Below are 25820 nucleotides of genomic sequence, written 5' to 3' on the forward strand. Positions count from 1 at the left end.
TCTTAATGGAATGCCTCAGGTAAACATGGCCTTTATTCAGCAAGTCTGACTGGTTATACATATCATAGTTTTGGGGCATTTGGTATATGTAATAAATCATAATTGACATTTTTATGCTCATGAGTTATTTAACCTTCAAAGCTTAAAAATATACTGAAGTCTAAGGATGACAAAATCGTAGTTCCCTACATCATGTGTAATGCTCAGTTTTATCGATATTTACCACATTTAGTATAAACTCCTTCTTTCTCATTTCAAATGCACAGGGTTTGAAATCAGCAGATAGTTGAACGTTTCCCATTCAGGTCAGAATTTCTTAGTTTTCTCTGATAACTTCACATCTCCTGTCAAATGGTATTATTCTTTTCTTCTTGACAAAAAATGTTTATCCAACAAAACTACACAATTAACAGAAATGAAGGTCGTATTGAAGAAAGGAGTCACCTGGTGTAAAAAATATTTTCACTTTGAAGCTGTATGTGCAGATATGCATGTCTCCATTGCTAGGCCTGATAAACCTAAATATTAAGAAAAGTATGACCATTTTTCCAACTTGTTCAAAATTGATTTCTTCATCCAACATTCTGCCTCACTCTTCATCTCACCAAATTAATTTGACATCAAATGTGTAATGAAGCAGGTGTTTCTGGCTCTTTCTCTGGCTGCCTCGCACGACTTCACCGCCACCGTCATTTGAACCCACAAGCACTCTTTAAAGTGCCCGTGTTCTCAGACTATGTGACATTACTGGATTCTCTCTGAAACAGCTGAGCTCCGATTTGGCATTGTTATGATTTTGTACTTTACCATACATGGAAGGCTTTCTGCTCATACAGAACTAAGATGATTTCATTATTGAAAGCAAATATTTTTTATAATGTCCCACAATCCTATCTAGGTATTTAAACATTAAATGAGTTGTGTTGTTCAAATGTTTGATTTTTTTTTTAGAAATTATTGTTTGAGTTGCTAGCCTCAGTTTTATTTTAAAAAAATTAAAAGCATTTTGGACCAGAATTAGAAGAGTTTTTTTTTTCAAAAATTATACAATGGTCTTAAACATACTTACGCATTGTTGTACTATGTATTTATTTGCAGCAACATTCTTGTCACAATTACAAAATTAAAGTATAGATCACGTTTGATAAGTTTTGCAGATTTTCTATGTCCTACCATGTGAAATATTCTGAAAATATTTAATTCATACTGTGGAACTAAGAGTGTGTTATCATCTTTTCTAAATAGTGCTATTATATATAAGATAGTTTTTTAAAATATATATTTATGAATTATTATTGGTAAATATCTGACTTGCATACCTATTATAAATCCTATATACTTAGACTTACATCGAAATGTATTGGACAAACCCTCTGCCTCCTACAATCTTTTCTCTGCCTCTTCTACTGGGTTTACTGATTTCTCAAGGAAGGGATCGAATAGATACCTCCAATTTAGGCCCATAACGTCTAACAGTAGGGATCTGCATTTGTTCCCAACAGCTGTTGGAGGAAGCCGCTCTGATGATGACTGCACATCACACCAATTGAAGAGTATAGCTGAATATCACTAGGAATCATTTCATTTTTTTTTTTTTTCATCTTGGCAGTGGATAACATGGGCTCCCTCTTGTGGCTTGGGCCGCAAGTTAAACCAAACATTTATCATTCCCAAAAGTATTGCCCCGATGTATCTTGCTGGCAGAATGTATTGTCGGTGGAGGGTTTTTGACTGAATTCGTGTCTAAATTTCTCTTTTCATAGTGTGTAATGTACGTTCTTGTATCAACAAGAGGACATTAGGAGAATATGGCCCACAAAATCAACTAAACAGAGCTGATAAGGGTTCACAAATAGTGAAGTGGCTAGCATAGGGTCTTCATGGGTCTGCCAGATCCTCTGCATACACGCTTGGATGTTAGCTTGGTGTTTTTTGAGGGACTCCTAAAAGTGGAAACAGGTGTGTCTCTGACGTCTTGTCGAGTCTTGATATAAGGGCTTCTGCCTTGTTTGTTGTAACATGTTTTTCCCTGTTTGGTTGTGTCGTCTCTTGGAGGCCTGCTCTTTTCTGGGAAAAAAAAAAAAACAGAGGGGGAATGGATTTGGGGAGAGTAGCACAAAGGCTCTGAGACGAGAAGGGAAGAGAAGACAAAACTGTTCACACAGTTTATTGTATGAGAGAAGAATCTATTTTCAAGAAAAACACTAATAATAAAAAAGGATACTATGATACCTTTTCTTACCTTTGATCTAGATGATTAAGTCAAGAGAACAATGAAGATCAAAATTTCCTATCTAAAGTTCTTCTCCCATATAAAAATGGTTAGAAGACAGCCCTACTTATTTCTTTTTGGAAGAGTAAGTTTGCCATGCTTGAATCCATATATTTGAAGATTTCTAAACATGAGTCACTATAAAATAACAGGGCACTTAATGTTCTCTTCTCTTTTCAGCTAAATAGTTAAAATTATGTTTAGATATTTAAAGACATTTAAAATATAGTCTAATAAAATCAGGTTATAAGAAGATACATTCTCAAAATATATCTTATCTTTAATTGCGCCTCTAATAATTATATTTGATATTGTGAACGTAAAAATAGTTTGAGATTTGAAACCAGAAAATATCAAACTTCTTTTCAGCCAAAAGTCACAAAATTAAAATACATTAAGTAGGCTCTATTACAAACGAAATTTCCAAGTCACCTGCAGTTACAAATATATTATTCGTTCCTGAGTAGGTTTTGTTGTTCTCTTACACTCTGCGGTAATTTAGTGGCTGAAGCTGCCATCTCATTTACTCATCAGTACTGTCACTTATTTATGCATCCACTTATTAAATAGAGAGGATGGGAATTGTGTTTAGTGCACAATGTTAATTGCTCTGGGCAGTTCGAAGTTTCTCCTACACAGCTAATATATTCAGAGTTTATAAAGCCATAAAGCTTTAAAAGATGCAGGTAAGCATGCTAATAATGGGTCAGAGAAGGCTGACCTTGAGCCTCTCACTGTCCTAACTGTAGGGACATAACAGAAGATCCAAATATGCCTTGAAGTAGACAGGGAACAAGGAGTCATTAGAAAAGGACAACATTAATTAAGTTGAAAGATATGTATGAGTTGAGGTCAGCAAAAGATAATGTATGTCTTTTCTAAGAAGCCCTTCGCCATAATGGAATAGAAGCAATGCTCTTTCTGCATTGCTTTAAAGAGGAATGGGAAAGCAAGACAAGGAAAGCTGACATTGTTCAGAGATCTAGGGCTGCATGTTATATGACAAAGAAGATGATCTTGCAGACTGAGATTGCAAGCATATGGGTATGATATAGCAGCTGTTTGTGTTTGTAGTGTTCTGAACTCGAGTGTGGGAGTAGAGGAGTTTTCTTAGGACCAGTCATGAAGATAGCTCAGAGCAGCACTGTGTGTCACAGCCAGAACCTGGAAACAACCTAAGCGCCCCTCGACTGAAGAATGGACAAGGAAAATGTTGTCCGTTTACACAATGGAGTACTACACAGAAGAAAGAAATAACGACGTCTTGAATTTTTCAGGCAAATGGATGGAGCTAGAAAACATCATTTTGTGTGAGGTAACCGAGACCCAGAAAGGCAATTATCCCATGGATCCAATCATAAGTGTTTTGTAAACTTAAAGCAAAGAAAACCAGTCCACAAATCACAATCGTAGAAAACCTAGACAACAATGAGTACCTTAAGAGACATACGTAGATCTAATCTACATGAGAAGTAGAAAAAGACAAGATCTCCTGAGTAAATTCGGAGCTTGAGGACATTGGGAGAGGGTTGAAGGGGAAAGAAGAAGCAGAGAAGAGAGCAGAGAAAAATGTGGTGCTCAATAAAATCATAAAAAAATAAGTATATAGTCCTTCTTCAAACATACTACCTTTTACAATACAGATTAATTTGTCTCTAGTACATTTTGTGTTTAGCAACATTTTGTTTTTCCAATTTTTTTGCAATAAGAGATTTTAACTATTGGAATTTGTGCTGCTTCGCATTTCATACACCTTCAGTGAGAAAGGCTAATGTTTAAAATCCCAGGTTCTCCTACAGAAAACCATCCTTCGAAAAGCTACATCCTTTCCAGATTTATTGCTAAGATTGGGTTCACATTTCTACTCAAACCTTCACTTACCCTGGTTTCAGTAAGGATTCAGCACAGCCTAAAATATCATACACCAAATAGTAGTTCTAAAGCAATGGTTGTCTTTTTTTTATCAGTTTTCCAGAAGATTGATTTAGATTGTTTTATGTTCTTTGACTGCAAGAAAACAAATCAGGAAAATGCTCACTAGCACGGTCTTTTCATCAGTGTGCTTTAGATGAAACTCTATGGTCTTACTACAAAGGACAGAAACATTCTAATGAATCAAACAAGATTGTTGACATACAAACAAATGAAAACACTGTTGATACTATCAGTGAGTAGATTTTCTTCTTCCTTTACATCATTATTTTTGATTCATGTATTTTTAAGATATAATATAATAATGTAATATATATATATATACCTCTCTCTAAATCCTCCCATTAACCCTTCCTTAGATTATAACATGATAACATAATTCAACTCTTCATGTCCTTACCTCCAAATCCCCCCAAATTCTCCTCCTTGCTCTCTTTCAAATTCATTATAGCTGTTGTTTCAGTACTTCCTGTTTCATGCATATATGTATGCACATAAAGTTCTAACAAAGTTTGCTCAAGCTACATAAGGTTAATTGCATGTATGTATTTAGGACTGACATTTTGGTATTAGATAATCAGTTGGAGTACTCCTCCCCCAAAAGACTATTGCTCCAACTCTCAGTATTTCTTAATTTTCTGCAGTTTTTGGTAAAAGATGGAGGCTTTCTCTTAATCACAACCTCTAGCAGCCACCTTCCCACCCTCATACTCCCAGCTCCCTTGTAGCATGACGACCATTTGACTTTGCTCAGCTCATATTTAGACAGACATGTTGGTGAGACTGTATGGCTAAATATATATATTTATTTATATATATGTACACATATACATATTAGGAGATGCAACCCCATAGCAAAATCCCTTGGTTTCTGACTTTAATAAACTTTATCCAGCTCTGTCTTCCACAATAATCCATGAGTCCTAGGTGCAAGATTTATTTTGTATTCTATGAGAATGGGCCACAATACTCTGTGTTTTGACAAGCACAACAATAATAGACTTGTTCAATTTGATGATGTAAAAGATCACGAGACCTCAATCCTATACAAAGAACTACATGCAACTAAGGAATGTTGAGAATGGGAGAAATACTTTTAGCTGGGGAAAAGAACAACTTTTGGTTATCCGATATAAAGTGGTCAGCCCTAATACAAGTGACATCATACAGCCTGAGAAGACTTTCTCAGTTTATATATACTTATATATAATATACTTATATTATATATTTATGAATTATATGTATTTAACAGCAATTATTGAAAGAAAATGCCACAGCATTGTAAAACTTTAACGAAGGGAATTTGGAAACATTTTGAAGAAAGAAAAGGGAAATTATATAATTATATTATAATCTCAAAAATAGAATAATTTTTAAAAGGTATGTGATCATTTATATTAAACACAACATTAAGTCAAGGAAAATGGTAAAGTATGTGCAAAGTGTTAGCTCGTTATTCTTTGTTCTTTTTTATATTTGGGTGGAAGTGCTGGGGATTCAGCCTAGGGTCTCATGTTTACTAGGCAGTTGCTTTGTTACTGAGATCCCCCAGGAACTTTCTTCCTAAGTTCTTGGTTGAATATGGTAGACAAATTAAATAGTATTGCTGTTAAATCAATTAGGTTTAGAATGAATTGATATATAAATTGCTAAATATACCAGTAACTTTCTTACCAAAGGGGGCAAAATAAGAAAAAAAATAAAATTTCTAGCTCTAAAGTCTTAAGAATTTTACTTTATTAAGTATGAACCTAAATATGCATTTGTAAAATTGATGAACCATTTAGACTAATGGGGTATTAGGGAAATAATTTTATCCACAGTCAAGTACTATTTAATAGATTCTTACTCATTGGTCAGTGCTTATTTGCAGCTAAGATTAAATTCTCCAGAATGTGAAGATTTGAACCATTTAATCACATTACTAGCGGGTGCAGACACCTAAATGTTGATGGGGTGTGACCTGAGACAGCCTTACTTAACCTATTAGCTCACTTTTTAATCTCAGCGAAGAGTTATTTTACTACAAACATTCATTTCTACTTCTCACTTATTTGTTTCCAGGGAATATTTTATATATTTTTGAGCAAAATATATTGGGTTCGAAAAATACCAATCATCCAAACAAACAAACAAAAAATATATCAGGTAATGATTAAGATTGTGTTTTCAAAGGATATTTTTTAAAAGACTGAATTGACATCAATCAATATCACAATTATTCCATCATTATGTATTTGGAACTTACTGTCTACAAAATTTATATAGTATCTGATTAGTTAGCACAGTTTGTTTTCACTCAGAAACTGGTCAAAATGGCAATATTTTTAAAGATCACTTATTTGACATTGCAAGCACTTTCCAGAAAACTGTAACCTTGTTAAAAATTTACTTAGCATGGTGCTTCTAGCTCTTTATGTTCATCAGTGTCGACAGGGAAAATGGAAATTTTATTTTAGGTTATTTCCCTTGGGGATCCTGTGGAGAGATACTGAAAAGGACTTCATAGTTGAGTTCTTTTTTCATTCTGTTCTTATCATCTATAGGCAGAGTTTAGTTCTCAGTATCAATTCAATAGCCACTCACTGAATGCCTACTGTGCAGATAACTCTGACTCGGGGTGCTGAGACAGTGAGACAAGCTGCTTGCACACAGGAAACCCATTCACTTGCAGCACATCCCTCTTTGGACTACTGTGGGTTTCTCTTTATTCTTGCACACTTGAAATGCCCTTTGAAAGTAAGCTGCAGATGACATCATAGAATGTGTGGACTTAAAAAAAAAATCAACACTGTGGAGATTGGGTTTGCCAAAAACATTCATTATAATGTAAATCACATTAGTCAGCTTTATTGTCTAGCAAATGAACTCACAGAGAAATTTACAGGATAAGAAGGAAGAGGCTGATGACAAATCAACATTCCCAACCAGAGAGCCTGGAGGATTGGTACTTGCTTAGAGCCAGCCTGGTCTACAGAGTGACCCTTCTAAAGAGGGGTGCTGGTGGGATGGTGGTGCAGATCATAACACTGTTTAGTTTTGAGCAATTATACATTTACCAGTGGATATATATCCATGTGTATCAGTTCTGAAGTACTATATTAGCTTTATTTTTTCCGTCTTTCACTGCCATTATTAGTTTTAGCTTAAAAACAAAGCAGATAGGCAAATAATGTTGTAGAGAATTAATTTCTCAAATTCATTGGTAAATAACAAAACTGACATTAAGTTTCCATTACTTTTTGTTTTAGAGCTTAGTTCTAATAGTCCAAAGTAGTAAATTTTGTATAGCAAATGCAATCAAAGCTTTAAAATGCTAAACATATTCAGTAAATGAACTGACTAAAGCATCATAGGAATTAAAATATCTAGTTTATGGCCAAGACTCCAAACTCAAAATATTTTCAAATTGTCACTTTAAGTTTATTTTAAAACAGTTTAAATATCACCTGTTCCCATTGATTCCTTCTGACCATATAAGATGAGAGAAAACCAACCATTATCCTCTTGAACAGTATTCTCAATATGAGGATCCTTGTCCCATTGGGATCACCTATCTGATATTTGTTTCACCATTCACAATGGCAAATTACAGTTAAGAAGAAGCAACAAATGATTTTATGGTTGTGGTCACCACAATCCTAGGTACTGCATGAAAATCTTGCAGCACTGGAGAGGTGGCAAGCCCCTGCTCCAGAGTCTTGTGTCTGCGCATGTATCTAGGTGTGTGCACAGGTAGGTATAGCCCAGCAGTTCAGGTTGTAGTCCAAACACAGGGTTTAATTATGGAGGTTTATGTGTTTATGCACCAAACAATTTAGTGTTACTATTTTCTTCTAAATATTTTTGAAATTTAGTTAATTTTAATGAATATTAACCTGGATTTTAGATTTCTTCAACTGAACTTTGGAGCTGAGTCCAGTGCTTCGATATGTGTCTCTGCCTCTGCTTTCATCAGTTTCTAGATGAAGGCTTTATGGTGATATTTAAAATAATCATTAGTCTGACTACAGGGCAAGTTAAGATTAGGCCCCCTCTCCTCTATTATCCAGGGTCCTAGGTGGGGTCATCCTTTTGGATTCTTGGGAATTTTTCTAGTGCCAGGTTTCTGCTAACATTATAATGACTCCTTTAATCAAGATATCTCTCTCTTTGTTCTTATCTCTGCCCTTCCCCATCTCTACTATCCCATTCCCTCAAGTTCTTCTTTACTCACCCCTCTCCCATTCTCTTCTCCTCCATCAACCCTATATCAGACAAAGGACTGATCTCCAAAATATATAAAGAACTAAAGAAATTAGACATTAAAATTCTGAATAGCCCAATTAAAAAATGGGGGTACTGAACTAAACAGAGAATTCTCAACAGAAGAATCTCAAATGGCCAAAAGATATTTAAGGAACTGTTCAACATTTTTATTTATAAGGGAAATGTAAATCAAAACAACTCTGAGATACCATCTTAACCTGTCAGAATGGATAAGATCAAAAACATTAATATAGCTCATGCTGGAGAGGATGTGGAGTAAGGGGATCACTCATCCATTGCTAGTGGAATTGCAAACTTGTACAACTGCTTTGCAAATCAGTATGGCCCTTTCTCAGAAATTGAGAATCAACTTACTTCAGGATCCAGCAATACCACTTGAACATATACCCAATAGATTCTCAATCATAGTACAAAAGCATGTATTCAACTATGTTCATAGCAGCATTGCTTGTAATAACTAGAACCTGGAAACAACCTAGATGCTCCTCTACTGAAGAATGAATAAAAAAAAATGTTGTACATTTACACATTAACGTACTACTAGTGGTAAAAAAAATAACATCTTGAATTTTGCATGCAATTTGATGGCGTTAAAAAATACTATCCTGAGTGAAGTAACCCAGACCCAAATAGATGAATATGGTATATACTTACTCACAATTGGATAGTAACTATAAACAAAGGACATTGGGTCTATAGTTTATGATTCTAGAGAAGCTAAGTAATAAGGTGAACTCAAAGAAAAATATATACATCAGCTTGACTACAGGGCAAGACCAGTTCAGGCACCTTCTCCACTTTTGCTTAGGGTTTTAGTTGGAGTCATCCTTGTGGATTTCTGGGAATTTTTCTAGAGCCATATTTCTTGCTAACCCCATAATGGCTTCTTCAATAAAGATATATCTTTCCTTTTTCTCATACCTGTCCTTCCTCCATCTCATCTATCCCATTCCCTCAAGTTCTTCTCAACCCTCCCCTACTCCCCTTCCTCCTAACCTCTCTGCCCCCATGCTCCCAATTTTGTCAGCATAATGCTTACATCTGAATTTTACCCATATCTATTAATCTGTGTATGGCCATGTGATGTGACTTACTGGGTAAAGTTCCCAGCATCTGTCTCCAGCGTCTCCATCACTTCTCTCTGACTCCACCCTTCTTTCTCCCAGCCTTCAGTCTAGTTTTTCCCACTTAGTTCTGTTCTGCCCTTTGCCCATAGGCTCAAAGTAGTTCTTTATTCATTAACCAATAAAAGCAACACATAGAAGGATCTTCCACACCACATCTTAAAGCAACATTCTAGAATATGACTTAAAATTGTGTCTTTTTTTGAAAATCCTATGATTTCATTTATATTAAGGGCTACATAAATTACATTGTATATACATACGCATTTGAATATAAATTTTATATTTTTATGCAGTGATCTATTACTGGACATACAGACTGGTTTGATTTTTTATTTATTATGATTTTTTAACAACCTCATTTTTTTGCTACCTTTTGAATTCTTGCATTTGCTCCACCATCATTAACAACTATGATTCAGATATGGATAGAGTCATGACTGTAGCATGATTAGCTAAAATGTAGAGACAGATACTGTGGTTCAACCTGAAGGCTAGAAATACAAAGCGGCCAGCCACTAGCTCTTACATCTACCTCAATTCAAAAATGACTGCTCTGCTTTCAGGAATCCTCAGAATGAGGCTGAGCTGAAACCTGTCTCCTCCCGTTTTATATTCCTCTGAGGCTGAGCTGAAACCTGTCTCCTCCCATTTTATATTCCTCTCTAGTGCTTGAATTAAAGGTGTGTGCCGCTACTGCCTGGTCTTTACAGAAAACTAGTGTGGCTACTGAGATTAAAAGTGTGGGCAACCACTGTCTGGTTTGAAAGACTGTCAGTGCAGCTCTTTTAATCTCTGACTTTCAGGCAAGCTTTATTTTAAACTGGAGTTTAATTTTAATGTATTTTGACCTGGATTTAATATTTCACATGGTGACTGTTTTAAGATCTTTGTCAGAAACCACAATATCTGATTCTTCTCAGTATTGGTTCCTTGATTACACTCCTCATAAAATGTATTATTTTCTCAGTATTTGTTGTAGTCAGTGTCTTCTTCCTTGCCTCACTGTTGTCATAAAAATACTTGACAAAAGAAACTTGAAGAAGAATGTGTTTATTTTGACTTACAGCTCCGGGGATATAGTAATCGGGTAAAGAAGGGTAAAGAACGACAGTAGGACAAAAAGGCAGCTGGCGCATTGCATCACAGTCCGAGATCACAGACATCCTCAGCTGACTTTTCCCCTTTTATTCAGTAGAGGCCATCAGCCTAAGGGGTGGTGCCTCACATGGTAAACCTGGGTCATTCTACCTCAACTAACCTAAAATAATCCCTCACAGTAATATACTGAGATATGTCTCCTCAGGGATTCTAAATCCTGTGAAGAGTATAAATCCTATAGATAACCATAGCCATAGAATAGAAAATGGAAGTGACTACCTCATGAACTTGGCCCTGGAATCTTTGTCTGCTAAAAGACAAAGCTGGGTGCTTTTGGTGCAGAGGATTATTTCTAGGTGCATTCAGCATGATTCTGGAATAGCAAGCAGGTTCTGCTTTGCAGTCATCTATCATGTATGTATGCTTCTCGGAAGAGCACAGTTTCTGTAAGGCTTTGTTGTGCTGTCTGGCCCAATAGACTTGTGTTGGGTACACACAAGTCAACGTTAATTCCTCCCTTAGACCTGTCACTTTAGAAAGCAGATATTCCCCCAGAAAGACAGCCTGGTAGTGAAGGTGATGCAAGGGATCCCAGCATTGGACTGACGATGTTCCGTTGTCTAATGGGGACAAGGCACAAGGCACAGGGGAGATGGAGTTGCTTTCTGAAGCTGGTTGTCAGTAAGAAAACTCTTAACTGTCTCTCACCTGCTTCTAGACTGCATTGCTATTCTTAATGATGAACACAATAAACTTTCATTTTTCCCAGCCAGCTGAATGAAAAGGTACAAACTCTGTAAGATTCTAACAGATACTCTAGAAATAGCTGTAAAAGAAAAGTGATTTTAACCTAGAAATATATTATCATAGTACACTACCCAATCAGTGCAAATGTAGGCAACAGGTAAGTAAGCCACTGGTAATTTTCAGGTAATTGACAGTTCTGGTATAAATATTGTTCAGTTAGTGTCTCTATGACAGGGATGATTTTCTAATACACAAAAATTTTTGTTCATATTTTGGAGTACTGTTAACAATCCCAGTTCCCCAGATGTATCTGTCATTCATTTTCTTTTTTTGCCACTAGTATTCATTCTTTTAAAAGTAATGTGAAAGAAATAATTTTTATCACCATCAACCTCATTCGCACTTAGGATTTTGTCATATAATTTGAATATTAAAGGGCTCTTAATTGTTGTCTTTTAAACTATTTACAATGTTATAGTATATACAATAATATAATATATAATATATGTATACATATACTTAAAATATCCTTTAATGTGTTTCAATGTATAAAAGTTCAATGAATAGTTAAATAAAATATTCATTATATTGTGGTCAAAATATATTGTATCTATAAATATGCTTATTTATATGTGTTATTGATGTTTTCAATATTTTTTTTTCAGCTTTAAGGGACAATAGGATCGAGCTGGTTCGCGCTTCCTGGCATGAATTGAGCATCAGTGTCAGTGATGTGTCTCTGTCTGATGAAGGGCAGTACACCTGCTCCTTATTTACAATGCCTGTCAAAACTTCCAAGGCCTATCTCACTGTCCTGGGTAAGTACTAGAGTCTAACACTCTGTAATCACACTCCCAGAAAGATGTGTGCTGGTACAACACAGTTCAATCAGAAAATATTTATTGAACATCAAATCAATAGGCATAATTTAATATATTGCTGCCTCACAAAAAAAGACATTGAAGAATCCCTTAGTTGCTTTAATTTTAGAAATGGACAAAGGGAGATACAAAGGTTACAGTGGATGCCAGAAAGCATAATGCCATTTTGTTACTTAGGAAGTAACTATTTTGTTGTTGATTTTTATTTGATTGTTTCTTTCATTTGTTTATTCTTCTGTTTTTCTTCCGATAAATTTTATAACAAAATTGTGCATGTGCTGTGTGATTTGGAGCCATTTAAAAAGTGATAGAATCCTGAGCACTATGACTCTAACTTGTTTGTTCTTCATCTTATTGTCTGAGTCACCTGATGGAGACCTCCCCTAATAACCCTGTGGCTTTCAGAAACGACCTCCTTTTGTACCATAGTACATTTAAATGGCCCTGACATTTCCATGTGTCTCTATTTGAAAAAAGAAAAAAATGTGTATTTTCTAGATTCGTAAATGAAGTACGTAATGTCACTTGTGCATGCAGCTTGTAGCTTCCTTGGGCTTTTATTCTCTAAGTATCAGGCCATTTTCCCAAAGGTTAAAGTGACATGAAAAAGCAATGCATTCATAGAGATTCAGAGGAAATAAGGCTGCAGCTTAGAGCTCATCGACTCCACAGTGCCCCAGTCAGCTGAAATTGCTGCAGTTCATTGAAACGCACCTGTGTACTGAACAAGTTAGAGAAATTTAAAGATTGATTTTTTTTCCCTTTTGCCCCTAGCTTGCCTTCCTTTTTAGATAAAGACACAGCGTTGCATTTAAAATAGCCAATGCATAACATCTTTTTGAAGAGGAATATTAAAGTTAATCCAGCTAGCAAATTGGTTCTGTGCTTGGGATGTGAAATATGTTTCATTGCAAGTCCCACTGGAACTATTTCATAAAAATCTTCACAAGTTTGCCGTTAAGGACAAGATACATCCACTAAAGTGGAGTGTTTTCAGATAACAATTGCCTAAGGTTAATGCATTGTTCTGTAGAGCCAACTCAAGACTCAAAGAATAATTGACTGAGGAGCACAGTTTATTAAATGGCGGTATGGCATTGATTTTTTTTAAAGGTTATAAAGGTGAGTATACACAGGCCACCTAGCTACTTAAGAGAAGTAGGCTTATTTCTCTTTTTCCTTTGTTGTTTAACTTTGTATTTCTCATAGTGGAATTTTCTAATATTCTTACATTTTAATCTTCTCAAGATTAAATTAATGTGCTACAATGAGAACAACTTCACTGAACATTTATTGTAGAATACTGCTGCATGATATTTTAATAGACCTCAAAGTAAATAACTGAATAATATAGCATAGAAAATGTGTGATACTCAGACTGAGAAATAGTTTGGCAGGTAAGAACACTTCTTGCAGAAGCCTGGTCACGTGACTTTGGATAATTAGGACCCTTGTAAAGGCAGTTAACATAGCATGGGCCTGAATACCCAGCATTACAGCAACTAAATAGAAATCAAAGATGGAAAATTCTTGGAAGTGTTTGGACCAACTAGCATGGAGCAGCCATCACAGTGTTTAACAGCATGAAAGACCCGGCCTCATACAAACACATGGGTTTTCTCATGACTTCCACATGCCAGCATGGTATCTGTGCAGCCTTCCATGTGCACACATTCATTCCCATACACATGAAAACAAAATTTATTTTAAATATACGGCACTGTTTTTTTCAAATCACCCAGGACACCCTACCTTCTCAGACTGCTGTAATGGTAAACCACAAGGCATTAGAATGGTTGTATCTTAAAGCTTACAAAGACTGTTTTGGAGGTGAAATTTTATAATTTGTATTTATATTCTATTTTGGCATATACAAATTTTAAAGTTCTTTACGGATATTGTGTGCATATGCACTATATCTGAAGAAGTTTATTTTATCATACAAGAGATTAGGTCATCCCTAGGGATTGACACTCACTTTCCTTATTCGATTAAATTCTAGGTGTTCCAGAGAAGCCGCAGATTAGTGGATTTTCATCGCCAGTCATGGAGGGAGACCTGATGCAGCTAACTTGTAAGACATCCGGCAGTAAACCTGCAGCTGATATAAGATGGTTCAAAAATGACAAGGAAATCAAAGGTAAATCGTGCGGAAAGTCCTCAAGTCGACAAACATATATGGGTATTACAAGGCTGTGTTAAAACAGAACTCTCTATAGTTTTCAGATCACACTATTTATTACCAACTAAATATAATTCAAATGAGTTTTACCAAATCCTTGTTAGATAATTTTATAAAGTGTATAAATATCATCACTCTGGGGCATCAAGATGGCTCAGCGAGTAGAAAGATCGGATGCCAAGTCTGCAGACAGGAGTTCCATCCCAGGGAGTCACACGATGGGATGAGAACACACTCCTGCAGGCTGGTCTTCTGAACTGTGTATGCACACATAATGCCCCACCCTGAAAAACACACATAATAAATAGATAATTATCTTTAATATACTCATAGGGTAGTTTGTTTTCTACTTATAAAAATCTATAAAGTCTAGAATACCTATATATTTCATAGAAGACAAGGCTAGAAGATAAGTTAATGTAAGGGAAAAACGTGAAGATTTATATTTTAAAACAGAGAGTAGAGAGCATACCATTATTTCAGGTCCATAGAAATAATATGTATTATAGTCCGGGAGATGGCATGAGTTATTTCTTCATCTTTTAGACTTCTGGAACTATAAAGTCTTGAAGGGCAAAACTAAACATCGATAAATTTGATTTCTAGCTATTCTCATAAATGTAAAAGAATTGATTTGTCTCTGTAAAAAATTCGTAATAATATAGAAGTTTTGTACAGATTTCAGGCTTTCTCTGACACAAACAAAAATATATCATCTGAGGTTTTCAAAGAAACTTAAACAGAAAATTGCTAATATATGATAGAGTTAAGTAGTTTATTCTAGTAAGACCACTGTGTCTTTAATACCACATGTTGGAAGGAGGGGGAGCCACTTATTGGTTCCCGGCCACTTCGCCCCAAAATAATTACACAGAAACCATATTAATTAAATCACTGCTCTAGCTTCCTATTGGCTATTAACCTGTATATTGCCACGTGGCTGTGGCTGACAGGCTAAAGTTCCCAGCATCTATCTCAGGTAGCTTCACGGCTTCTCTATGACTCCACCCTCTTTCTCTTAGCATACAGCCTAACCTTTACCACCAAGTTCTGTTCTGTCTTTGTCATAGGCTCAAAGCAGTTCTTTATTCATTAACCAATAAAGGCAACACAAAGACTGAAGGACCTCTCACACCCACTACATGAAGATGTTAGACCTGATAACACATATGCATTAATAAAGATACTATGGTAGTTAATTATTGTGATTGTGCAAACAAGTTGCCTATGACATGGTAATATTTTAATTCCTGGTCTAATCTTCTATAAGACATGCTATGCCAAGTATTCTAGTGATTTTTGCATTCAATTCTTATAACCAGTTATTTGATTCTTAGTAGTGAAAATAAAATTCCAGCAAGTGAGTTTGCTTTCCACACCAAGATTGTAATCTGTAAAATTATTGTCATCTGTTTTCTACCTACTTCTTATATACCTGCCCTTGTAATAGGATTTTATCAATAATTTTAACCTTAATCACCATCTTTGCCTAACGACTAGATATATCTTTGTCAATGTTTTAAGGGAAATGTAAGACACAAAACTGAAATTGGACATTTTACCATCTTAAGCAAGCATATTGCTATGTACCCTGAATCTTGCTTTTCAAAAGGTTAAACAGCATCCATCTTAATATTGACTCTAGGATACATTTGCTAGAATTTTCTGAGCCTCCTCAGATTTTCACTAAGCAAACCGCTCATTCTGCCTTCCTATACTAGACTGACAAGTATTTGTTCCAGTCAGTTTTTTGTTAAGTATTTCCAGTAGAATGCCCAATACTCAAGGATATGTATAAAATTCCTTCTGCAGTTTACAGGAATATTCTGGGCAGCAAATTCTTAAGCATAACACATCTTTTTCTTTGAAAGACTTGGTTTAGGTTTGCAAGAACTTCTTAAATGCATTGCCAAATGATTTTTTAAAGACTTTATTTATTATCTATATGTACGTGCATATTCATGTCCATGTCAATGTCCATTTATAAATGCATGTGTATGTGCATGTATGTGCATATATGTGTTTGTGTTAAGTGTAGGACACACATATTAGGATGACTGTGGAGATCAGAAGAACAAGTCAGAGTTTTGGGTAGTTGTGACTGCCCAGTGTGTGTGATGGGATGTAACTGGAGGTTTCTCTCCTGCCCACTGGTTCCCGAATAACCACTCTGTGGCTTAAAATTAACTATAGTTATTTAGCTGATGTCTCACGGTTCTTATTGGATAGTTCTACACATAAATTAGCCCAGTTTTAATAATCTATAAATTTCCTTGTACCCTGTGGCTCACCAAAAATGCTCTGGCATCGTACTCTTCTGGCTGCTGTTGGTGTTTCTCCAACTTCACCTTTTTTTTTCCTGTATCTCTGTTTGGATTTCCCACAAGGCTATATTCTGTCCTACCATAGGTCAAACTAGCTTCTTTATTAACCAATGATAATAATACCTATTCACAGCACATAGAGGGGCATCTCACATCAACAGAAATTGAAGTTATATCCTCTGATAGAGGAGAAAGTGCTCTTAAAAAATGAGCTATCTCTCAAGTCCAGTGAATTGTGTTATAGCCTGCATCTCTTCCTTAATTCTGAGAGATGTAACTGGTTTGTTGAATACATGTTCTTAGCATTTTCTTGATGGTCTGAGGGCTATTCTTTCCTTTTTTTCCCAAGGAAATTCAAGAGGGTAACGCATGAGATAATCCGTTAAGTTGATTGACTCTACTTAACATTGTAACCTCCTGGAAAACCAGTAGTATACAATATTTTATTCATGAAATTAATTTTTAACAAAGCTTCCTTCTTCTTTGAATATCAAAAAACCCTGAAGATATAGGGAGGGAGGTGGTGTTGCTATGTTTATCTCTAAAGCTGAGAAAAATTTGATGTTATAAAACACTAAACATTAACAACATTTTAGTGTTATGAAACACTAAAACATTAATTTTGATTAACTAATCAAAATCAAGATCTGAACAGACACTGTGATAAAAAAGATATGCAGAAGCAGCAGCATATGATGCTCTTCTGTATTCTGAAGTTCCGACGACTCCATCCCTAATGTTCTTCAGTGCAATAACAGTTTATAGAGCTTTTATGAGCTCCATACTGTAGTTCAGCTATATATCATGGTTATTTATAACTTAAGCATCATCTGGATGCTTAGGTTGTTTGTCTTCCCAACGAGATGGTGAACTTCTTGACTGGTGTGAACTTCACGGTGATAGGTGAACATGTAAATAACATAAGTGCAGTAGACTGCATGAGGTGAACATTTGTTTTGCTTGCTGTTTTCTGAATTTGCTAAATGCCCTCTACAACACAAAGAGTGGTCCATCATCATATTAATTACCTTGTCTTTTCAGAGATTATATACACACCTATATGTATGTATGTATGTATATATTCACACACACACATAAAAACGTATATATGTGTGTATGTGTGTGTATATGTGTATTATGTGTGTATGACTTCCATTACTTCCTGACTGAATTTAGCACACTGTCACTTGCAACTTTGAGCACACACAGGGAAAACTGAGGCTACTAGAAAGCAGTTCAACTCAGTTCAATAAATTTTCTCATGGATTTTGCTTCTCAGTGAATCAGGGCACATGAGAGAAGCAGTACATGAATAATCTAAGACACCTGACCTGGAGATACTTACGGTGACTACAGTTACTAAAATAATTATTATTAGAATAATTTTCTATGAAGAGCAATGTCTATAAAAATATGTATCTTTCTTTAAGATTACCTAACCTATGGATTTTATTTCTGTGTTCCTGGGTAAATTTTTCCTAGAAAGTACTACTTGATCACACATGGAACAGGGGTTTCATGTTCTTAAATTTCAGTAAATTTCCTAATTGCATGCATAGCATGTTGTATCTCAGATTAGAGTACTCCAGTCCCAGATATTCTGGTTAAATAGTGCGTAGAACCTGAGAATGTATATTTCTATACTATGCCTCATGTTTGAAAGACTCCTGGTCTCCTTTTTGGAGACCACATTCACACAGAGAAGAGAATAAATATAAATCACCTATGTGAAAACCCTTCATTTTTGTGTCTTTTATCTTCTCATCCTTTAAACTAGTGTAATAATGTCTACCTGATACTGGCGAAGCAAGTAACATACACGACTGGATGCACAGAAATTGTTGCCATGTACAAAGTATCACTAAGTACATTCGAGATACTTTATCATTTTTGTTATTATTTCTATATTTGAAAATGATTGCTGAAGTGTATCTTCAGATTAAAATTATGAATAACAGTATTCTATGAGTACATTCACAAAAAGAACAAGGCTTGTATAAAAAAAGGTGGTCTCTCTGGCGCAAATTTATGAACTGGCTGAAGTCTGTGCCAAAGAGGTAGAGACCAGACCTACTTTTTGGAAAAGTCAAACCCCTCATGTGTTCATTCACAAGCAAGCATAATTTACAATAATACTTATTGAATAAAGCCATCAATTTGGCTGGTGCTAGGAGTATGTTACAGGACATTCTATAGAAAGAGATTCCATTTATCTCTTTAATTAAGGCATGTGGTTGGAATAATGATGTAGTTTTCTATATGGTGTGGTTAGGAGACAAGCAAGGATTTAGAGTTCAGATATGCTGTGAAAAACCTTCTACTCCTGATTAAGAGGCTCGGTATATATTGTCTGAGTGAGACTTACTTTTGCTAAAAAGCTTTCAAGGGTAGAATGAAACCATCACAATTTCATCTAACTCTGGGTTCTCTGCCCCTCGGCGCATTGACTCAGCCATTCCTTTGGTGCCTCTGGGCAGCTCTGCATCCAAACCACAGGTGTTTCACTGCAGCCTTTAATCTTCTGGGAAGTACGGAAGTCTGGGTCTCTGCCATTGACTGTGAAAAAGTGTGCATTGCCTTCCTAAATTGTTCAGCGCCCAGAGAGCTGGCAGCTGCATTAAAGTTTTCATTCTATTTATATGCTTGGTAATCCGCAGCTTAAGCATTTCTTATTACCAAATCTTGAGATTTCCTTTCCTGGATAACAAGCTTTTACTTTAATGTATTAAGCAAAATTTGTGATCAACCTCAAGGACCCTGTGTCCTCACGTAACCCCATTTCCTTAAGTGTAGGAGGAAATCCTGAATATGAAGGGAGCTGGCTGCTTTGATTATTTTACCCTATATGGTAAAAGGAGTCTTCCAAACATAGTCATAGAATCCTTCTGCATTCGTGAAAGGCAAATTAAGTTAAGGTCTTTAAGAGGAGAAGAGTAGGGAAGATATTCCTCTGTCAGTCTTGGAGAAAATCAATAGGTGCTTAAACACATTGTTGGAGTCATGTTCTAGAAAACCATTAGTAAACTCTAGCAGCATAGAGCTGTCCTTTCAGCAATAAGAAAACTGAAACCTCAGACACATAGAAGAGACAAAACTGCTGACCACCAGTGAACTTGATGATGTCAACAAAATTTGCATAGGCTTCAATGAAGACCTTGATTAAGTGATGGGAAGATTCTAGTAAGCGTTAAAACTCACAGGAGAGCAAAGGTGCTTTGCTATTATTTGTTAAACATGTATAATTTACTGTGCTGGAGTGAAGAAACAGCTACAAGGGAGGGATAGGTTTGCCTGCTTGCTCATCTGAAATGGATGTGTTCTGAGATTTAGCCCAAGAATTTGGGGCTTTTGAGAGGAATATGAATGCTCAGAGAGTTGGAAGTATTGCCAGTATAAACTAACAATGTTCTAATTAGATAAGAATGGAGTAATTTTTCATAGGGCTACTTTCCAAAGACAAGACATATTTCAAAGGGTATTAAGTTGGATATTTGATGATCAAAGGCTATAAACTCCAAATTCCTAAATCTCTTGGACAATAAACTTTTCCCCTTCAAACCAGAACAAAATTAGAAATTAATTCAGTGATTAGTCATATTTTATTTTAAATCTGAAGTTGAATTAGTTGGATTGCACATCCACCAAAGCTTGACTTTGTGCCATATTCTTCAACTCTGCCAGACCTAATCACACCCACTACACTCAAGTGTCACTGCTCTGTTTCCCTACATGCATTTCAGTTTTTCTCCTAAGAAGCTTGAGGTGATTTTCAACTACAGTTTTTCCATAAAACAAATTTTGGGGGTATATTTTAACGTACATCAAAGATATTGCTGCAGTAAATTTTTAATTGGCTAAGGACAGCTTAATTTTATTTTACATGCCTTCATATATTACTTGTTATTAGTTAGAAAAGTAACAGTGGTCCCCTTTTCTGTTTCTCTAAAGGTGAGTGTTCTGCCATTTTGATTAACATAAAGCCAGGGGTTAGTTTTATTTGAAAACTCCCAAAGATTACTTGACTCAGAACAGTTATACTAAACCAAATATTTACTATTATTCCACCATCATTAATAATTTTTGTTAATATTTTAAATTACATTTAAGAAATCCTTAAGCTTAAACTAAATAAACAAAATGCCTTAACAGGTGTTGAACAAAGTGAAGGACATGTCCGTAAATTCTTCAGTTAAGAAGATGTCTCTGCTCTTCTATGAATCTTAAGTCTGTTCTTGAAGAACTATTATCTAAAATTAAATCTAAGTGCACTCAATATTTTAATGTTTCTGGGAACTTTGCTTTAACCTACATCTTAGCAATATTCTTTGGTCATATAATTACTTTCCTCTTTTTTTCTTCATTTTTCAATCAAACTTATACAGAGGATCAAATTTGAGAAATGATGGATTATGCATTCATAGTCTCATTTTAATTTCACAAACTGGTTTTCTTATAATGATTCATTTAGCCTAAATGCCTTCATTTGAATAAAAGATTTTAGTTGTTAGACAGAGATTATGACTTTATATTTATAACAGAAGAAAATAATAAAAACTTCTCTGTGTAACTTGCTTTGACTACATAAAGAATAATTTAAATTATTATCATTTCAACTTTTACACTACATCATAATTTGGTAATTTTATGCTTTTTTGACGTGTATACATTCATAATTCTTAGGAGGATAATCAGCTGTTTTCAAAAGTGGTTGTTCTAATTTCTAGAGTCGAAATTTTGTTATTATTCTTCTTTCTTATTTTCCTGAATTTGGAAGTTATCTCAACATTTGCATAATTTAATAAAATGATTTCAATAAATTATATAACTTAAGTTTAAATTTTCTTTCAATACTGAATTAGTTGTGTGTGGTTTTTGTTGTAGTTTTGCTCTTTGTCTTTTTGGTTTCCATCCTAGTCACAGCCTTCACAAATCCTCTGCTCCTATTCCCTTTCCTCATCTCCCCCCTGCTGCTACCGCCCAATACCCCCCTCTTCTGTCTCCATCCAGCAAAGTGCAGGTCTCCCTTAAGTATCAATAGAACATGCCATATCAAGCTACACTAAGGCGAAGCACCCTTGCATGGATTGAGGCTGGGCAAGGTGACCCCGTAGTTGTGTGTGTTTTAATACCTTTAGTGTTTCTATGGACTGTATTTTTCAGGTTCAGCTCCAACTGTTTGATTTTCTCTTCCTTAAAGTTGCATATGTTTCCTCCCTGGACTCAGTCACGGTTTGTGACTCATTTTTTTCTTTTTTTTTTTAACTATATTCCGGTACTGTTAGTTTTTGTTTTACCTGTTTTTTTTTAACTAGTGAATATTATAAATACTCTTACTTTGCTATTTAAAATACATTTTATTATTTGAAGAAAGATATCCTAAGCTTTCTTCTAGCTATTAGCTTAGAAAAAGTATTCATTGTGACCATTCAAATTTCCTAAGTTAGTCAGGTAAAGTTTTTTTCTAGGCTTTACTTTTTTTCTCCCTCATTACTGATAAACACTTTTGCTGAGGACCAAGTAGTAAAATGTGAGTTTTGCATTCTGATTGGTGGAACAGCTCACTAGCAGCCCTTGACTAATTACAGGTGTTATTCCTCTCATCTTGCAGCTAGCCTTTGCCCCCTCTCAGACTCTTCTTCAGGTGCAATTATTAGTACCTACTTTGTTGTTAATGGGAGGTCTTAAAGCGATGTGGTACTCTGCACAGCTCTCTCTTCTTTGATCCTGGATCTGCAAATGTGATTTGACACTCCAAGAAGGTTCAAATCTTTAAGTGAAGCCCAGCTAGTTCAATATAGATCCCTTCCATGTGAGATAGCCTACCAAGCTTTCACCTCACGAACTTGATAGTTCTCAGCTCGGCTGTTCTTATCCTATAGATATGCAATGTCTTAAATACTGTTTCCAGGTAACAGGAACATCCAGACTTTTTACCTCAACAGGATAGAAGCAGACGTTCTCATCTATTTTTGAGAAATGCAGACTAATAATAATTTTAACAAAACAGCACTGTCTTTCAATTTTGTCTGTTTTCTTACTTCCAAGATTTATAATAAATAGGAAGAAAATGAAAGAGAATGAAATAAATCTGTGTCCACTTTGATTGACTATTTCTATTTACTCTGATAATATTACTATTTTTATTAAAGTTGGATAATTTTGAAATTAAACATTTTGTTAGTAACAAATTTTAATGCTGTTAGAAGTTCTTATCTATTGTGAGGACCTAATGTTCTTGTAAAACTTTGATGAAGCATCAAAAATATAAATTTTCTTTTATAAATTATTTTTCTGAGATAGCAGTTACATCACTTTCTCTTCTTTTCTTCCTTCAAACACTCCTTAAACCTCTGTTTTTTCTTTAATCATCATTACATGGTTGCATAATACACATACACACACACACACACACCCATATACATATACAGGTGGCTCAGTCTGTATAATATTACTCCTCTCTCAAAAATAGTTATTTTCACTATGCTCAGAAGGGATAGCCTTGCCTGTTATCCCTGGCACTGTCTATTTTCTGAGATATGAAGACTTTTCTCTCAAGAGGTCTTGATGCTATGACAGTCTTGCCTTCCCTCAGGAGCAGCAGTAGAATCATGGGACCATGGACACAATCCTCTAAAAACCATCAGCTATGACAACACCTCCCTCCCTGAAGAACTTTCTACTAGGTACTTTGTCAAAGTCATGAAAGTCAAATTACACAGAATCTACAAGTGCTGACCAGTGATTCCAGTTCTGTTGGTTGTATCCATCCCCAATCCTGAGTTGGCAACAAAATGGAGGCAGAGTGACAAGTTTCCATAAGTTCTTTCTAAGATTTGATAGGCGTTCTCAAACAATGGTTTTAGTAATTTGAATCTGACAATAGCAAATTTTATATTCTAGAAGTGTGTATATATTTGTATACAAATGTGAATTTATACTAGCAATGATCATTGTTTAGGAAAGAGGGATTACCATTCCTAAAAAGTGTTCCTAATATTTATTTTTAAGTCATAGATTTTTGCAGTGTTATCTAGTGACTTCTACTAATTTATCTTACTGTAAATGTATTCATATTTTTATGCTTACTGATTCTTTTATTTCTAATACTTTGCTATATTATAGAGGGAACATTTCTCTTCTTAAACTTTAGTAGCTCTTTTGCTTCAAGAAAGGTTGAAACTATTTCACAATTTCTTTTTCTTATAATTATAGGTAATTTTTAGATACTACTTTTCATGATTTTTATAGAGAAAAATAGTATATGAATTTTAAATATTCAATAGTTGAATACACTTTAAATGTGATACATTTTTAGTTTACTTTTATATTCTTATTTCTCCTAAATTATATTGGCAATTTTGTTTTTCCTTTTTTTTAAGCTACAGTTAAACATATTAGACTTCTTATCTCTTTCTTCTTGTTTATATGAATTTTTTTAAATAGTGAAATGCTTCAGGGTTGCAGAGATTGTTTGGTAATTAAGCATACTCTTAGCTCTTAAAGGGAACCTGGGTTCAGTTTCCACACATTAAGTCACAACTATTACTGTCTCCAGCTCCATGGTATCAGACATTTCTTCTGACATCCTTTGCACCAGGCATATATGTGGTGTATAGATGTAAAATGTAGGCAAAGCACTAACATTTTATGGTAAAATACACTTAAAATAAAATACAAATAAAACATTTTAAAAAATGTACACCACACACAAAATATTGATGAATATTTTAAGTAAGGATTAACTAAAAGATAATTTATAGTTCCAATGAGGGTATGGAGTATTTATTTGATGAAATGAAAGGACAATAGGAAGAAGAATGTAGAACCTAGGAAAATGACTCAGTGAATAAAGAGAGTGCTCCCAAGTGTCATGGGGGGGTCTCAGTATCCTGGGTAAAATGGTTGGTGAAGTCAGAAAAATCTCCCAGGAGCTCTTACCAGACTACTAGCCTTCCATTCAGGCAACAGGCTCTTAAGTTAGGCCTGCACAAAGATTAGTTAGGTAGCCGGTGGAACCACCACCCAAGCCTTACTTCTGACTTTCCTGATTTCTGACACATTCACGCACCATATGTGTGCATGCACATGGAAAACAAAATGGAATCCTCAAACTACTCATGAGTCTCTTAGTCAAAGAAGCAAACTGGATGATAATTGTAGGGTAAAAATTGAGGGAAATTAAAATAAAAGATGGGCCAAATGTTATCCAATATAAAAGGAAAATAATTGGAAATAAATAAAACAGGGGAATAAAAATAAAATAAAATAGCTGTATTACATAAACCTTAACTATATACATTTGACCTACAGATTTCCCAACCTTTAATCATCTCCAGATTTTGTACACTGATAAGATCGGATATTCAGAATTTAAACTAAGGACATCTTCAGATTTCAGGTGAATGATAATTAGATTTAATAGAGATCTACCATAAAGTAAAAAAAAAAAAAATGACAGAAAAAGCTTCCAAATCACTCTCAGACTTGGAGTGAGTCACTTACCACATGGAAGGAGATGATTTACCTGACTGCATATTCTCATTATTATAATTAATGCGAAAGATACTTATTAAGCATCTGTGCTATTCTGGACAGTGTCCTTAATTCTCAATATGCAAATTACACTGAAGCCTTGAAACTACTGAAGCTAAAAAACAAACAAAGATAGATCAGAAGAGAGAAGAAAATATCAAAGGAATAGATTAAAAAGTAAAAGTTGAAGAGGGAAGCAAAATTCATATTGCAATAAAAACTTAATTTGTGAATCTCAGACTTAGAATTACCTTTAAAATTTTAATAGTCCTGGAGTTAACTACAACATTAAAATAAAACATACTTCAAAATTATTTTAACTTTTTGGAAAATGATCAAACTAAATAAGACCAATTTTTTTTAAAAAATCTACTAATACATTGAATATATTTAGAGAGCTGAAATTTCACTGCAGATTTCTTATTGATTCAAGTAACTCATTTTTTAATTAAGTAG

General features: G+C 34.9%; 1 protein-coding gene across 3 annotated transcripts in view; it reads left to right on the forward strand.

Annotated features, from left to right (window-relative positions):
• Cadm2 (cell adhesion molecule 2) overlaps window positions 1-25820 on the forward strand; it is a 947889-nt gene that overhangs the window by 791239 nt on the left and 130830 nt on the right. For all 3 annotated transcript variants that reach the window (XM_087899672.1, XM_087899674.1, XM_087899675.1), the window contains 2 exons: window positions 12111-12263; window positions 14329-14466. In XM_087899672.1, coding sequence (XP_087755798.1) covers window positions 12111-12263; window positions 14329-14466 — 291 coding nt within the window. The remainder of the gene's footprint in view (window positions 1-12110; window positions 12264-14328; window positions 14467-25820) is intronic.

The sequence above is a fragment of the Myodes glareolus genome, chromosome 2 (genome assembly GCF_982192425.1).
Source record: "Myodes glareolus chromosome 2, mMyoGla1.1, whole genome shotgun sequence".
NCBI classification, from domain to species: domain Eukaryota; kingdom Metazoa; phylum Chordata; class Mammalia; order Rodentia; family Cricetidae; genus Myodes; species Myodes glareolus.